Source organism: Hesperophylax consimilis, chromosome 29, assembly GCF_061612785.1.
Source record: "Hesperophylax consimilis isolate HC1 chromosome 29, BYU_Hcon_1.0, whole genome shotgun sequence".
In the NCBI taxonomy this organism is placed as follows: Eukaryota; Metazoa; Arthropoda; class Insecta; order Trichoptera; family Limnephilidae; genus Hesperophylax; species Hesperophylax consimilis.
This window is the reverse complement of record NC_142864.1, coordinates 13,697,822-13,716,121: the sequence shown is the minus strand read 5'-3', so window position 1 is coordinate 13,716,121 and position 18,300 is coordinate 13,697,822. Positions and strand designations below refer to the sequence as shown.

The following is an 18,300-nucleotide window of genomic DNA, read 5'->3' as shown; positions in this document are numbered from 1 at the left end:
AAAACGCGCTGTTTTGTGTGCATGAAACTTTAGTTTTGGGAAGGCTAAAATCTCTGCGTCTTCTCGTAGGATAATTGTGAACATTTTCATAGTAGGTACATAATATTTCTTTGCAGATGATTTGGGAGCATATTATTTTGAAACTTATACATCATTGTTAACGTATTATATATTATTTGTTGTTTGGTTGTCATCATATTTAAATTTTGTAACAAAATTTTAACTCTAGTAAAAATGTTGCATTTTAAAATTATCCTCATCCCCCTATTTTGTATAACGTGTAGTTTATTATTTTGGGCTTCGTTGCATAAGAATAAAACGCTAGAACAATAATTTAAATGCGGAGTTACAATAATGAAGTAAAAATAACGGAGTAAAAATAATGGAGTAAAAATAATGGAGTAAAAATAACGGAGTAATGTGTCGCTGCTGGGGGCCATCATCATTCTGATGTCATCTTTAAGACTTGATGCATAAAACAACATGATGTACCGAATAAAATAAAATAAACCACATGACTGTAAAGCGCGCCCAACACTCGCGGCGCGAACGGCCGCGAAGGCCGCGAAACACGAGTGTGGATCTTGTTCACGCCTTCGCAATCTTCACATTCGCGCTTCGCGCCATTCCCCGATTTTTGTCGGTTTTTTGGCCCGCCACAAAGGGTTTGCGGCGAACAAGACTGAAGCTTTGCGAGTGTGGATGGACACAGTTCACGCGCGGATCGCGGCGTATATTAATAATAATAATAATAATAATAAGTTATTCACGGCGTGAATTCACGGCGCGACTTCGCGCGCGAATGTAGAGCCAGCTTAAGTTGCGCCTTTTTTAATAGCCCTTCAAAACTGCACAGTCTGTTTTTGCGCCGTCTATTTTGCCGCACACTGCATTTAGATAAATTATTTGTTTGCGCCCGTACATGGAGCAAAATGAGTATTGCTAAATTATTATGAATCTATCTTTGAAGAAGAAGATAATACTAACGAATCTAAACGAAACATGGAACAAAACAAGACAAAGAAAACAAAAAAAAGATAACGGTCACAACTAGGAATCGAACCCAGGATCTCTGTCTTGCCAGGACAGCGTCTTAACCATTCGACCATTGGGACCTAATAAATGATATATACAGGGTGTATCGGCACGTACCCGACAACTTTAACCAGCTATTCCTTAGCACATTTGGAGTAAAAAATGTTGCGGGCACTTTGCTGTCCGGTAACATAACTCAGTTATGATTTAAAATTTGTAACATTACTGAGACATATTTTCTTTCATAAATTCATTTTCATACTTTCCCGAGATAAAATTCCTGTGGGAAAATTTTCCCTTTCCTCTTTTAAAAACCTCAAATCTCATTCTTCTTAAATAATATTATGTATACAGGGTGTATCGGCACGTACCCGACAAACTTTAACCAGCTTTTCCTTAGCACATTTGGAGTAAAAAATGTTATGGGCACTTTGCTGTCCGGTAACATTTTTTTTTCAATTAAAAACAAAAAATGATAAAAAAATCCACACTCCGTCACTGTCATTGGCATTGTTTCTCGTGTTCAACAGCTGTTATTAGCAAGTGTGTCAAAAAGCGTGTTCGCTCTTTCATACACACTAAATAATAATAGCTAAAAATGAGATGAATAATGCCATGCCATTTCTTTGTAATCGTAAAAGCGCGCTAATTTAGGTAAGCTAAGCAGGCCGATACTGATAGCATCTTCCATTTTGAAAGCACTTCCTTACAATATTAAAATTTTAACTCAGTTACGATTTAAAATCTGTAACATTACTGAGACATATTTTCTTTCATAAATTCATTTTCATACTTTCCCGAGATAAAATTCCTGTGGGAAAATTTTCCCTTTCCTCTTTTAAAAACCTCAAATCTCATTCTTCTTAAATAATATTATGTATATTCCCTCGCCGTTTTCAAAAAGCTCCTTGGTTTATAATAATCTTCCTTCAAAGAACAAAAGGATGTTTTCTTTTTCCCTATTAAGCTCATCTCTAGACCCCAGATTCTAGATTCTGTTCGTTGCTTTCAGTTCGCCTCGCGCCCCCATTGTAAAAATAATGGCTTTTGTGATTTATATTATTAATTCAGGTTAAAAAAGTCACGTCCTCTTGGATTTAATTTGTGTCGTTAATTAAAATTAATTGTGGGGATAGAAAGTGGCTGAGTTGATAACGTACGTGGCGTAGAGTGAGACAATATGAGTTGTTTGGTATCAAAACTGGTCAGATCCAAAATTAAAAAAAAATCAACTAAGTATTGAGCTGTGTTCATTATTAACAAAAGAACAGTTCTTATTTTTCAAAAGCAGTCATATCCGTATATTTTGTAAGAGAAACCGGTTTAAAAAGCTGCGGTTGTATGAAAAATAGTCAAATCCAGCACTTGTTTTGGTGTTTCCTGAAAATTCACCTAAAGTGGAGTTGACCAGTTTTGATACCAATTGACAGATATGTGTGACTTCATTTAGAAGGGCGCTATACCAGATCATTATTCCTTGATCTCAGGGTCACATTTACATTTGTATATATTTTAAATGGTAATAGCTTCATTTTTGTGTAATATTTAAGCTATAAAATAACTTAAGGCCCCGTGGTAAGCGTTCAAAGATGGTTTGAAAGGGAAATATGTAAATACGAATGTTAAAAAAACCGATAATAATTAAGCGAAAATTTATTTTTATTTATTTATTTAACGCCCAGGCTTTTACATGGTTGGTAGTATAATTTTAATTTGACAGATACTTTGAAACATAAAAAATAAGAATAAAATTACATTTGATAAAAGCTATGCAACAAGTCATACAAACACAAGAAACAAGAACAGAAAATTACAGCTATTTGTAGGTTTACATGATGTGTTTAGTAGTATTGTTGAAATAAATGTTTTAAATGATCCACAAAACTTGAGCCACTGCAACCCACCGGAGGTTATGGTGGTAGATAGCCCTTGGTGTCACATCGAAAGTAAGAGTGTTTGGTGGGGGTGGCTGCGCGTGGGTGAGAGCGGGTGACGAAAATGTGCTTTGTTATGGGATGGTCGCGAATGCTTCAGATTATTTCAGAATGGGCCCGCCGACTGTGTCGATCAGTCTGGAAGGTTATAGAAAGTTCATAAAGGTTCTCGAATGCTCTAGAAGGTTCTGAAAGGAGAAAGTTCAAGAAGGCTCTATAAGGTTCCAAACTGAGTAGCGGAGTGTGTCGTTGAGTCTAGAAGGTTCCGGAAAGTTCGAGAATGCTCTTAAGGCGAAGCTTAACGCCAAATCACTATTTTGATTAATCTTTATAACGAATTGGTATACATTATGAATACCAAAACATATGATTTAGATAAATTGAAGGTTTTCCTATCGTTTCACTTGAGTAAAATACAAATAAAAATATAAACTACTCAATAAAAAATATAAATGTAAACTACTTAAAAAAATACTTTTTCAATAGAAATTTATGAACGCGTAAAGGAAACAACTTTAAAAAAATACAGTATTAAAGCTAAGATCACCTGTGACAGTTTCACTTAATTAACCTTTTTTACTTTATTTTAAAATTATTTACAAAATAAATAAAAACCAGTTTTGTGCTTGAAATCGAACGTTTCTAGACTCCGTTTGTCAAGCGATTTTAATGCCTGTTACCTACAATATAAGGTATACCGAAAATATACACATTTTTGGCTTGTAGCTTCCTCTTAAAAGTTCCGGAAGGAACCACAGCAACGCTTGACAGCTAGTGTTGTACAAATACTTTCAGCTTCACGAATTCTACAATAATTAAAATATCTCGTGTTTTTTCACGGGTCTGCGCTACCAGTAATGTTTGTTCTCTAAACGGCGAAATATTTCTACAATCATTGGTAGATGATCTGTTTTTATTGGCTCTGGAATTCCGCTTGTCAAAATCTGAAATCAATTATTAAAATTTCGAATCGGTTATTGAAGTCTCGCGTCCTCTCCCTCTATTGATCATTTTGTCAATCAATTGATTCTATATAATATCAATAATTATTGATGACGTGTGCCACATTTTTTGTACAGTCACTATCAATAAGCGATGGGCTTAACCGAAAAACACATTTTATTTTCTTATGTGAATACTGAATACTGTCCCAACTGCCCGAAGACAATTGGACTATTATAGCATCCCTTTGGCAAAATTTGGTCTATAATACCCTAGTATTTAAAGATAAAATTATTATTATTATTATTATATAATGAGCAGGCAGCATTCTGCTGATGCGCTCATATCTGATTTCACAACAAGTTTTACAGTAATTGAGTTGTTTTAAGTTTGAACTAAGTCCTTTCTTCTCTCCAAATGTGAATCCAATAGAGCTTTGAATTGATTTATATTTGTTGCATCGATGACATGTTGTGGGAGTTTGTTCCAAGCATCCACTACTCTATTTGCAAGGAAGTGTTTTCTAGGATTAGATGCAAAAGGCTTTTTGGTAATTTTTTTTGAGTGTCCACGGAGATTTATATTTTTATTAGTAGTGAAGATTTCTTGGATGCTAAGGCAACTGTAATGTCCAGATAAAATTTTGAAAGTCTCGATCAAGTCACCCCTTTCTCTTCTTTCTTGTAAGGTTGGTAATCTCAATTCCTTGAGTTTATCTTCGTATCGTAGATCTTTCAGAGCTCTTGGTATTTTATTTGTTTATCTACTGTAACATCTATCAAGGATCTTGGGGTCACTCTAGACTGCAAACTTTCTTTCCGTGAGCACATTAACAACATTGTTAACAAATCACTTAAACTACTTGGCTTCGTTCATAGAATAACCTCTGACTTTAAACATATAAGTACCCTTAAAACTCTTTACTGCTCGTTAGTTCGCCCTCACCTTGAATACGCTAGTGTTATTTGGTCTCCTTTCTATGCTGTCCATATTTGTCACATAGAATCCGTACAACATCGCTTCCTACGAGGAATCGCTTGGAGGTTGGGTCTTGAAAGAGGAGAGTACTCATATGATGAAGTTGAACAAACTTTAAACATTTCTTCTTTGGAGAAACGTAGAAGGGACACTGATCTGATTTGCATATTTAAGATTATCAATGGTATTACAGACTCACCTGCTTTGTTGCAACTTATCCAATTCAACATCCCTTCCCGTAGACTCCGAAATAATGAATTGCTGTTCGTCAATCAACATTCTACCAATTATGGATACCATTCTCCTTTGTCCAGAATGTCGAGACTTGTCAACTCACTGTCAAGTCAAAGCATTGAATTTTGTGGTATATGCCTAAATGACTTTCGACAGTCAATACGCAATGTCTAATTTCTAATGCCCTTTGAACCATCTTCATGCTTTGACTTATTATTATCTCCCATTCTTACTTTTATATTATTATTGTCATTGTTATTGTCTTCGCTCCTCATTTATATATGCTCTCCTTTCACTGTCATCTCTGTTTATAAAACTTATTCGTGTAATTAATATGTTGTTAATGGACTATTTGTCCGTAAATAAATAAATAAATAAATAAATTTAGTGAAACGTCTCTGTACTCTCTAACAGATTTATATCCTTTGCGAAGTAAGGACTCCATATTTGGAAAGCATATTCCAGGAGAGGTCGCACATATGTTTTATATATTTTTAACATCATGTCCGGTGTTAGGTCAAGGAAGGTTTTCCTCATTAGATATGTTAGTTGCTCTTTTCACAATTCCAGCGATGTGTGAAAATGTTACCAGATTATATGTTAAAAAGTGTTAGTATTAAGAGTACAGTCCATGGCTATCCTACGAGAAGCTGCAACGATTTTAGGCTTCCTAAGACAAATTTATCGGCAACACAAAACAATATTATTTATTATAAACGTTTCAAAATGTTCAATGAACTCCCTTTAAATATTAAGGAAGCCAAAAGTTTTTGGCTTGCAGTTTTTCGTGTGTTATGTATCAATGTTGTGAAGTCCAAATATTAGTACGTAGGTAATATAATATTTTCATAGTAAATTTTAGAAAATGAAAGATTTAAGAAATGAAATTAAAAGCATTTGGCATTCTCAGACTATAAAAATATTACCATTTGTTATTTCGGCTACTGGCATTATACCTAACTCTCTCGTTCAAAATTTAGGCGTATTAGAACTATCAAAGAATTTACACATAAAAATGCAAAAATCAGTGATTTTAAATACATATAGGATTATGAAAGATTTTTTTAATATTTATATTGAGGGATCCGTAGGATTTATAGGTCCAGTGAGAAGTTCTACCGAGCCGAACCCTCTAATATGAAAATATCTGGAGTCGGTGAATTATTTTCCCATTTGATCTCTGGTGATTTGACGTGAATAGATTAGACGGTGTAAGTTATGTCCTGTTTAAATGTTTTACGATTTTAATTGTTTTTAAATGACGATCTATTAATTCTACGTATAATCAAATATAATAAAACTTATATAAACGAATATATGATTTGAGATTTTCACGGCCAAAAGTATTATAGTCATATGTGTTTGGGGTATTATGCCGTGTTGCCACATGAAACATGTTGTGTCCGGCCCATCTGCCCCGATGATGGACACTGTAACGCTGTCCGACACGTTGGCTAGTAAATAAAGTAGCGCAACACGGCATAATACCCCAAAAATAAATTACTTTTAAATGAATAAGTGTTTTTAAACTATAATATTTTTCACTCATGTTCCTTATTACTCCATCTATGTTTTATTATTAAAACATAATATAATTAATACATAATATGTTCAATACATATTTTAATATTTGTGTTTTTTATAATTGTTTACAAGACATACTGTTTTAATTTATATTACACTTCTGCGAAAAAATAATATAACTTGGTTACAAAGTAAAAAATAATTACCAAATTAAAATCCATTGAACAAATATGTCATTTACGTACAAAATGAATAGTACCGGTCCCAGAACTGTGCTTTGTGGAATACCAAAATTTGACGTTTCTTGGTCGCTAGTCGTGTCATTAATTTTGTAATTAATTCTTTCCATTGAACGGCTTTATCGTTGATGTTATTAGATTTTAGTTCTTTAATAAGCTTTACGCGAGAGATACTATCAAAAGCCTTTCTTAGGTTTATAAAGATTTCTGCGCATTTATTGCCTTCATCAAGTGCTGAGTATATAAGTGATGTCACCTTTGCTATTGCATCTTGTGTGCTTTTTGTTTTTATGAAGCCGTATTGATTGCAATGTAGAATCATGTGCATAATGTGAAGCTATCATCTTTGACACCTACAATTTAACAACTAGCCCCATCTTATGCCTCTTACCTACACATCTTGTAGTCTTAACATATCTTGCAAGAATTTAATCTACACTTTCCACCATTATACCACAATTAACAATCTTATCCCACTTTGCGCCCCGTTGTCCGCTATCGACCCTCAGTGAAGCAACTAATCTCATTGTACCCCATGGTGTCCGTGATTGCCCTGCATTTCCTTAATGCGAAGCACCTCATTTCGCTTTACGCCATTCTGTCCAATATCTGTTTATTCTGTTTATTCTGTCTATTCTGTTTATTCTGTCTATTCTGTTTCGTCCCACCCTGTTTTGTCCCACCCTTTTTGTCTCGACCAGAATTTCCCTAGTGGTGGTTAACAATGTTTATATAACGCGGAGTTTCTCAAACTTGTAAGTTTCACCGCCCCCTTTATTAATTTATTTTTTATTTTTCAGAGTAAAACTTTTTTAGGCTAATACTAATAATTTTATAAAAATTACAGTAAGACATCACATTCTAAAGTTGTGTATTCAAATTAATAATAACAAAAAAAAATATGGATTTAGGAGCAAACCTAGCAATTTTTACCAACTTTATTTAATACTAGCTGTGCCCCGCCACGCGTTGCTGTGGTTCAGTCAGTCTGTGCAGATATAGAAACAATAGAGCGTGTTGCTTTTACGTCCAACAGATGTTGGCGCTGTTATTCAAAAATCATGTTTTACCTGTCACGGGTGACTTCTATATAATTTAGGTATATAAAAACACACACGTATTCGAATGCAATGTTGTGTTAAAATTTCAAAGCAATCAGTGAAGAACTTAAGGCGATGCACTACGTAGTAATGCCAAATCATGTGTTTTAGTTTGAAAATTTGGTCGCCTAGAAATGTTTCAGATGCTTTAATTAAATACTGCGAGTAGAATACATCTTGGCCTATGAAATGATTGAGTATTTTTTAGATAAGTCTTTTTATAAGCCCAGAAAAAATAATGTATAAGGCCTACGAAAACTGCTTTAAAGTTCAGAATCTCCTACTTACGAACCCATTTTCGGTTACGATTTTATTGTATAATGTGGCAAATTAAGTTATTTATAAAATGATCGGAAAAAAATTAAATATTTATGCCTGAACATCCACAAAATAAAATGAAAGGCACTTATTGGCCATGTTTTTTTCTTGCATAAATCAAAACAAGCGGATGGTGTTAAGCAGGAATTTAAACCTTATCGCCATCTACGTAAGGGGTGTTATTGATAGCCTTAAGATTTTGAACCAACGAAATTTACATTTTTATTTATATAGACCAGTGCAGACCCGTGAAAAATCATGTGTCGTTGAGGAAAAATGAATTTATTTAAAAAAACTCAAAGCTTATATTTTTTATATATGTTTGCATATTCAGTGTGTATCAGCATATTTGGAGTAATAAATGCACATGCGTTTTGCATTCTGATGATATATTTTTGATACGCACTGCGTCTCCTTCTATTTTTTTTTAAATTTCTGTTTATGGCCTTTGCCGCCTCCCTAGATCTTTCCAGCGCCCCCAATAACGGGGCGATCTCAATCAGTTTGAGAAGCACTGACATGACGCAACTTGCGGGTGGTCGCTGTATCAGTTGAACGCTAAAAATAGACCAATCACGTGGCGCCCGCTGTGTTTACGTTTAAATATTTTATTGCCATAAGCCAAACTGACATTTCGGCCCCGTATAATAACAAGACTCTACCTTACACAGCATTGTTATGCAATAATGAATTCTAAAGTAACTTTCTCTAAAGTATATTATCGCACGACATTGCTGTCATACGGAACCTTGTTATTCTGCGGGGTTTGTTTGTAGATAAAATTATTTACATTTTTGCAACTGTCAGTTGCAATGTTTGAATATCGAATAGAATAAATTCAAATTATTCATGTGATAAATGGAGATGCTTTTTTATCACGAAAATAATACAATATTAGATTTTTATCACGTGATGAAATTTAAACTCGACCAAACTTGGATCACGTGTAATAATCCATGTCATGATTCATTATTTTGTATTTACATGACAGCTTATGGCAGTTTCGAATTCAATTAGCATGCGAACCGCATTGACACCTTTTGCTAACACAAACTATCCTAACCTAGTTTTTATTTTTATTTTGCATAACGAATTGGTAAGTATTTTTTTTAACTCCACACACGCCTGTGCACGAACACGGGCACCCTGCTAAGTCACCAAACGTAGCGAAACACTTGGGGTGACCTATGTCAGATTTGTTGGTTATCCAACAAATTGATCCCGGGGCGCGGTACCCAAACCCGCTTCCCATATTGTTGTTTAAATCAAATATTATATTATTAAGGTTATCATTGACTAGTCTGTTAGTAATAAGACAGATAATTGTAGAAATGTGTCATATTGTTGTGTTCCCACAAGCAGTTCTCCAACTCGTCGTGGAAGGAGATTTTAAAGAATAAGTTCTTTGTGTTAAATCAGGGATTTATTCAATACTTCGCGTACTACAATAGTGACTCGTTAGTCGACCTAACTAGGAGCTGGCTAAATGAGATCTGCAAACACCAAGTTTGTTTGGAAGCAGGCTAACTGGCCCTGGCGACTACTGACTACTAGCTGCCATCTTGCGGACTTCTAAGGAAGCTCTTTGCACTGCCCTCTATGAGTGCATCTGTGAAGCTCTTAGCTAACTCACTTCCCAACACATATATTTATATAGCGCCCGTAAGGTGATTTTAATTCAAAATATTACTATTATTATTCCTCTATAAAAATTCGAATATTATACCTTCACGTTTAAAAATAATAGATACAAATAGAAAAAATCGTATTGGAACTAACTTATTTTCCGTGAAGTTAGTTAATTAATATCGCTGAAACTCTCCAAACCTAACCTATCTTTTTTTTAAAATTTGTTGTTTTTCCTGTTTATTTATTAATGGTTGTCCCTGAAGTTAAACAACATCTTAACACAACAAGAGTTATTTAGCGCCCTTTGTGGCAGCTGGACGCGTCATGCCGTCTTCCAACCGCTTTGTGTTTTTTTAGTATTTTCAAGGGAAACGAGGCAACATCCCTTTGAAATTATTTTAAAAATCAGTGAATCGACATTTTAAATTAACTTACCAATTAGTAATCAGAACTTTATAGTAATGTGATTAGAGTGCAGTGTTTTAAAAATGAATCATCGAAAATTGTGCTAAAAAATATTCTAAATTCGCTGAAGTTGAACTTGGGACGAGAATCGGTAACTGTAGGTACGCCAGATGTTTTCAATGGAATTTTTGGAAACTCTGAAAGCCCTAAAAAGTGTCCAGGGTAATTTATTATCCCGTCCGTCGCCTTTTATTGCGGAACAATGCACCACTAACATAATCACCAGGAACAAATGTACAAGAAGATGAACTTGCCGAACGTCACAGCGGTGCTGCCAAGGTTTGTTATCTATGTGAGGATACTGTGACAGCGCTCAATTAGCAGCAGACACATACCTGGACGGATGACGTACCTCGTGCTGGCACTGTTGGTGGGCGCGGTGCACTCTTTCGCTGCAGCAGCTGGTCCAGTTTCCTCACCACCTAGGATTCTTGCTGCAGAGTCTCCATCCTCTACCTTCGTAGAATGTCACAGCGGTGCTGCCAAGGTCTGGAATCCATGAGAGGACATTGTGTCAGCGCTCTATTAGCAGCAGACACATACCTGGACGGATGACGAACCTCGTGCTGGCACTGTTGGTGGACGCGGTGCACTCTCTCGCTGTAGCAGCTGGACCAGTTTCCTCACCACCTAGGATTCTTGCTGCAGAGTCTCCATCCTCTACCTTCGTAGAATGTCACAGCGGTGCTGCCAAGGTCTGGAATCCATGAGAGGACATTGTGTCAGCGCTCTATTAGCAGCAGACACATACCTGGACGGATGACGAACCTCGTGCTGGCACTGTTGGTGGACGCGGTGCACTCTCTCGCTGTAGCAGCTGGACCAGTTTCCTCACCACCTAGGATTCTTGCAGCAGATTCTCCATCTTCGTGTCACCTGTTTCTGTACTTCATTTTATTTAACTTAATTTCAATTTCAATTTGTAATATTTTTATTTTTTTGTAATATCTGCATTAACTGTAAAGCGCCCGTGAGGTGATATCTCACAAAAGCGGCGCTATACAAATCATCCAATAAATAATAATAATAATAATCTTGTTATTTGATATACTTGTATTTTAACGTTGAAGTGTTTTTTTTTTTATACAATAGGTTCGCTCGCAAGGGCCGGTGACCTATTTCACAATCAGTATTGGGATATATTTTTGAATGCTTCCTCTTCTTTTTTTTCCAGAAAGAGGCATGCGTCCGGCGACCATCTCGTATGCACTCGCACGCAGCCCACCATCGACTATCTTTAGTGGTAAGTAAATATAAATAAATTAATTAATTTAATGGTAACTGGATCAAACAGAAAAGTGAATCCAAATTAGTGTATAAATGTAAATGAACAATGAAGTGTGTCCCAACACAAGAGTAAAAAAATGGGTCAAATAGATGAGGTTAGGTTATAATATATATACACTGTTCCGTCACGCCGTTTGCTTTTGACAGGCCGTGTGCTAACCAATAGTATGGTCAGAATTTGTACTGTGTAGTTTAAATTCACACACGTCAGCTATAACCACGGAGTGCCGTGAGCCACACAATCACACAAAAACGTACGTCCTGTCAAAACCAATGTGTACACTATCGTCGGTTATTTATAGGAATAATCCCTTAATACGTATTTTATCGCAACCAATTCAAAATAACGAGTGCTACCGTACAACGATCACCGTTCCAGTGCTGACAGATGATTCTCGAGATGCAGATATCATTCGCCACCCGGTAAGTTGATTGTGAATTAACCTTACGAATTGTGTTTTCGCATTCGCCTGTCATAAGCCATAGGCTTCATCCTTGCTTTATCTGTGTGGAATAGCCCTTTAAAGTACGTCTATCCCAACCCTTGTTCGTTCCTCGAACATACACAGTGTCTGGAAATTTTTACTAAAAGCGGGAAACTTGTGAATATTTGGAGAACCCGAAAGTTCTTCGTTGATTGCTTTGAAATTTTGACAAAACGCTGCGTTCGAATATGCGTGTGTTTTTATATACCTATATTATATCGATGTCATCTGTAACTAGTGATGTATAAATTCCCGGGAATTTATTTCTGGGAATTTTGGGAATTTTGATTTTAACAACATAAATACCTCAAAAAGAATAATATTTATTAAATAAAAAATAAAATATACACACATATGGTACATATAGAGCAGGATAGATCCATAAAAACTATTCCCATACATATAGGAATAGGCTCCAAGAGAAAAATAACAAAAAAACACCGATCAAAATTATTTTAAAGTGAGTAGTATCTCTTTATAATTGTATACTGTACAGTATTAGTAGCCTATAATATACACTTTATGCTAGTAAACGGTACATATAAAAAATCAATCGTAAAACTGTAAAAAATGACACAACTTCACAGATCGTTACTGTTCATCTGATGATACCGATTGGACACTGACACTATCAACTTCGCTTCCACTTTCACCTTCATATTCTTCTTCTTCATCCGACCCGGACGAAGTTGTTGCCGACTCAGGATTATCTACGTTTTCTTCTTCCTCAGCACAGTCAATTGGATGTTTGCGTTTGCGAGTACCAGATAGGTTTGAAACGTTATGATGCGAAGCAATCTGCTCATCCGTGGAAGAAAGGGTTTTCTTGGGAGCAACTTGAGAGCCTCTTTCAGGGGAAAGAAGTTTCCAATTGTGTGCCACAAATGTTATTTTCCCTGCTCTTTGAGTTGTTAGACGATTCCTCCGTGTTGTATGAATGCGACTAAATGTGTTAAAAGATCTCTCAGTGGCTGCTGAAGTAATGGGAGCAGTCAATATTCTTATGGCAACCTGTGACAAATCAGGGGATCTTAGATAACTGCTAACACTCAATAAAGCATCCAAGAGAAGTGTAGAAACCATTTTATTAAAAATAAAATAAATTCCCCGTTTTCGGGAATTTATTTCAGGTCAGGGAATATTCCCGGGTCTACATCACTATCTGTAACATGTAAAAACATGCTTTTAAACAAACAAAAAAAAACAGCGCCATCTGTTGGACGTAAAAGCAGAATGCGCTATTAATTCTCTATCTTCACAGACAGACTGAGCAATGCGTGGCGGGATATGCCAAGTATATTTATAATTACCTTATTTTATCCCTACTACTAAATTTTAATGATAAGTAAATCAAATCCCCAGCACTGCAGATCATTATCTCTATTTGTTTAAAAAAAAGGAAGATACTAAAACTCTTATTATTTGTAATTTCTCTATTTTTTAGGACACTAAAGGGTTAGTGATCTGGGTCTACACTCTTTTTATAAGACATTGAACAGCTGAAATTAACCCCCTAGCGACCTATTTTTTTTCAAATTTCACTTAAAAAATTTAAACTTCGGACTCAATTTTCTCGAAAATGGAAGCTCAAATCACAAAAAATGTTAAATTTTATAGCTAAATAAAATATACTTTAAAAAAAAAACTTCAAATGTGACATAGTTTCTTCATAGCTTATACTACGAGTTTCGGGACACCTTGTATACAGGGTGTATCAGAACGTACACCAAACAGATTTTAACCATTGATTTCTGAGTTTATTTGAAGTAAAAAATCTAACTTAAAAAGCTTCATTTTGCTGTTGATTGATATTTTTTCAATTAAAAACAGAAAATATATTTTTCTATCGCACTTTGGGTAGAAGTAGTGTTGGTGAATGATGTTGGCGACATGTGTTGTGCAATACTAATATAATAGTCATGGCCCACCTATCTCCCTTGTTTTTATTATCAAATAAAAAAAATGGTTAGCACGATGTGGTGTGGGGTTCACTCTTGTAGCCCATATCCAAATATGTATGTCGTAATAACATTTAGCAATAAATAACAACATAATTGATACTATTAACAACTATTTGTCTATTTCCAGGTGGGTGGCACCTCCCCCCTGCGCTGCGGCAGTCCTCTGGAGTCCCCGAGGGCCCCGCCCACCAGCCAGGGGCCCCCGCACCCCCTGCACCCGCTCCACCCACTTCACCATCAGCCCCCACCCGGGGGCGTACCTATACGGAGGGCCAAGGACTTGCTGTAAGTTGAGAATTGTCATTCAAAAGTTGAGTTAATGTGTTATTGGCAGTGATGTGTAATCAAGGAAATTAGGTCCACCCTATCGTACAATGTTTAGTTTGAGATTGCATCCACCCTGCTGTACTTTGTAATTAGCGATGCTTCGTTCACGAACGAGCCCCACATTTGAGCTAGCTCTTTTTGAAGAGCACCATTAAAATTATCCAAGTATTAATTGTTATTACATACTCATAGATATTAAAGGCATCTGACAGTCCGTCATCTGCTGTAAGATCTTTCATAAGCTTACTCTGGGAGGTGAAAGCTGGGGGCTGCATCGGGGGAGCAGAAGCGGGGAAGCTGTAGCAGGGGAGCTATGCTCTGAGCTCACAGCTTCTGTTCAATTGAGCCGTTGTTCAATTGTGTGGACTCTTTGAGCCGTACAAAAATATTGTGCTGGTACCCCGCTCATAATAAAATGAGTCGTGACTTTCACTAGTTGTAATCAGCGTCGGACGTGCCATTCGTTCACACTGGACATAAAACAGACAACAGGGGCGCCGTGAAAATATACATCGTGGGTATTTAAATTTACTTTAAATATTCCTTATTTCACAAGTTACCCATAATAAGGGATAATTATAAACTTTCTTTGCGCTGATAACATTTTAACATTTAGTCTCTGGAACACCGAGGGGAACATTCACAAGTTGACGTGAAATTCAACAAGAACAATTATCTTTCACGGAAATTTGCTTGATGCATAGTTATGAAGGCGTATAGCCTATTTTTCTATGAATGAAAATGGTTTGGGCTTACATTAACTCTTAATCCATGGACCCATCGGAGGCTCAATTTTGACAGGCACCTGGCCGGCTTCGTAGCGCTATTCGATGCATGTTTTAACATCATAGAATATTTCAAATTAAGATTAAAGAACGATATACATAGGCTATTTTAACACATTGCGCCACGGCCCCGCGGCATCCTCGCCGGCCTGCATCTCCCGCACATCTGCCGACCAGTTCCATCGCACCTACGGCTACCTTGTTCACACTGGAGTACCAGGAAGATTACACGTCTTCACCAGTGCTGCACACATCCACGAGTCCGGTCTCCACCAACGCGGTGTCGACTCACTCACTTCCGCCTCGACCATTCCACCGCCGTCATCGTCATCGGTCCAGAGTAATCTCCCAACTGCGTAACTCTACTGACTCAGAATAAACACTGTGACACAACAATCATTATCTTTCATCTCACTACCAGATCCTCAAATCTGCATCTCAATTTGTTTGGTTAGGTTAGGTTGAAGTTAGAGACGCAAATGTATTATAATGTCACGTAGAGTCAATGGGCTGTGACTATTAGCAAAAACTGAGTGGGTTTTAATTATTTCAAAGTGCGAATTACAGATTTTAAGTGCCAACAAATTAATTTAAGTGATGTCATTATTTTTAGTGTGCAATAATTATTTTTCAATGTTGAAATATGTTTTTTGAACTGCAATAAATTTAATTAAATTTAGTCCATGTAAAACAAAGGTTCAATCAATTATTACTATCAATTCTCAATGAAAACCACAATATTGTGTACTTATAAGTATATTTAATTCAGTAGAGGATAAATGAGATGCGGCGAATAGTATATTAACACACTTCTGGCAGGATGTAATTCTACCTTTTATTCCAGTTCTACTTGAAAGGCTATAAACTTTATACATTTATTACAGTGTAATGGCATTGTGGCCGATAATTTTATATGAATATTGTATACCAATATAGTAAAGGTCCCAACTATGTATAAAAAATGTGATACAAGTCTCTCATTTGCATCAAATACCTAGGAGTGACCCTCGACAGTAGACTCACCTGGCAAAAGCATATAAATGAAACCCTAGCAGTCAAATTATTATAATCATTAATTACTCGCCTGAAATATCAATACAAATTGAAAATATCTCCCAATTAAAATAAATGCCGCCAACGGGAATTGAACCCGTGCCTTCTGATGTCCGGTCAGGTGCTCTGGACCACTGAGCTACGTCGGCTTATTCCCAACCCACCAAATAATTCAATATGTAAAAGTAACAATTATTTTATAAGCAATAATTATTAGCCTGAAACACAAAAGATACATGACGCCAACGGGACTTGAACCCGTGTCCTTTCGATTTCCGGTCGACAGCTCTGACCACTGAGCTATAGCGGCTTATCTCTTATCCGCGAAATAATTCAATATTATACTAGTGTTTCATTCAACAATTACTGCTTGGTACATTTTTCACCTGAAACAACCAACTTTATTTTATATGAGAAAGGCATTGTAAGTGCTAACTCTCTCACTAGATGGCGTCGAGACAAATTGTCTACATTTTTTGGTGAATAATTGTTACCCTTTGTGCTATGCATAAAAAATCTTGTCTTAAACATTAGTTTACCAAAAAAATAATAATTAATATTTGACAAGTTCTAATATTCTCACCAAAAAATGTAGACAATTTGTTCTCCTACTACCACCACAGTAAGCTGAAAATTTTGCTAGAGTTGTGATGGAGGACTTAGCCAGCTGAGGAATTACATTAGCCATACGTAGTAATGCAAAATCATGTGTTTTTGGTTTGAAAATTTGGTCTCCTAGAAATGTTTCAGATGCTTTAATTAAATACTGCGAGTAGAATACACCTTGGCCTTTGAAATAATCGAGTATTTTTTAGATAAGTCTTTTTATAAGCCCAGAAAAACATAATGTATAAGGCCTATGAAAACTGCTTTAATGTTCAAAATCTCCTACTTACGAACCCATTTTCGGTTATGATTTTATTGTATAATGTGGCAAATTAAGTTATTTATAAAATGATCGAAAAAAAATTAAATATTTGTGCCTGAAAAATCCACAAAATAAAATAAAAGGCATTTTTTGGCCATGTTTTTTTCTTGCATAAATCAAAACAGGCGGATGGTGTTAAGCGGGAATTTAAACCTTATCGCCTTCTACGTAAGGGTTGATATTGATAGTGGCTCAATTTAAAATATTACACGGCGTAGTGCATCGCCTTAAAGCAAAATCCATTTTCTTAATCAGGACCTTATTTTCGTCCCCTAAATAAACCACTCACTATATCGATATATTCAGGCTTTTTGTGTGAAACAAATTGGTCCTAAAAAACCATAGATATGCTAATATATAGACTGTAAAATTCTCATTCGGAGCCTACTTTTACGCCAATGAAAAACTCTGAAAGTTTATTCCATAGACACAATATTTCGGTTCCAATTTTCGATCAGAGTTATACCCCCCTGTTTCCCCCGCTTGAAGTGGATTAATACTAGATCTTACTTCTCACTCATTCTCTCGTGACAATGCTTTATTGTTGGCAAGATGATGTACTGTCTATATTGTCTACGTCATTCTTAACACTCTCAATTCGGCGGCTTAAAGCCAAACAATGTTATCTACAAAACACATACAAACATATCAACAATTCGAGGGCTTAAAGTCAAATAATGTTATTTACAAAAAGATATAAAACTTTATTCCATGCACCGGTTGCAAAAGCCGTTAGTTTGAATTAAGTAATGGCCGACTTGTGTTGAGAGAGCCCTACCGGCCGTCACCTGTACTGCCATTTGTGGTTGAGATTTTAAAATGACGTTTGCTATGAACGTAGTTGGATATTTGCGCGTTATTTGAATAGATCATGGAATTGGTAATGCCGTTTAAGGACTCAATTGTTAAAATACAGTCAGAAAATCTAGTCCATAAAAAATTTGCACATTGTATCATCACTCGGAAAACTGAGCACTCGAACCTGGAGAAGCTCATTGGCAAGGGGAAGGAAGAGAAGTGGTGGAATATCACTGATGAATTGGAGTGATCAAGTATGATCCTCTCACTCGTTCTCT

General features: G+C 36.0%; 1 protein-coding gene across 4 annotated transcripts in view; it reads left to right on the top strand.

Annotated features, from left to right (window-relative positions):
- Positions 1-18,300, top strand: part of dop (microtubule-associated serine/threonine (MAST) protein kinase dop) — a 234,599-nt gene that overhangs the window by 158,167 nt on the left and 58,132 nt on the right. For all 4 annotated transcript variants that reach the window (XM_089649173.1, XM_089649174.1, XM_089649172.1 and 1 more), the window contains exons 3-4: positions 11,573-11,641; positions 14,259-14,416. In XM_089649173.1, the coding sequence (XP_089505299.1) occupies positions 11,573-11,641; positions 14,259-14,416 (227 nt within the window). The remainder of the gene's footprint in view (positions 1-11,572; positions 11,642-14,258; positions 14,417-18,300) is intronic.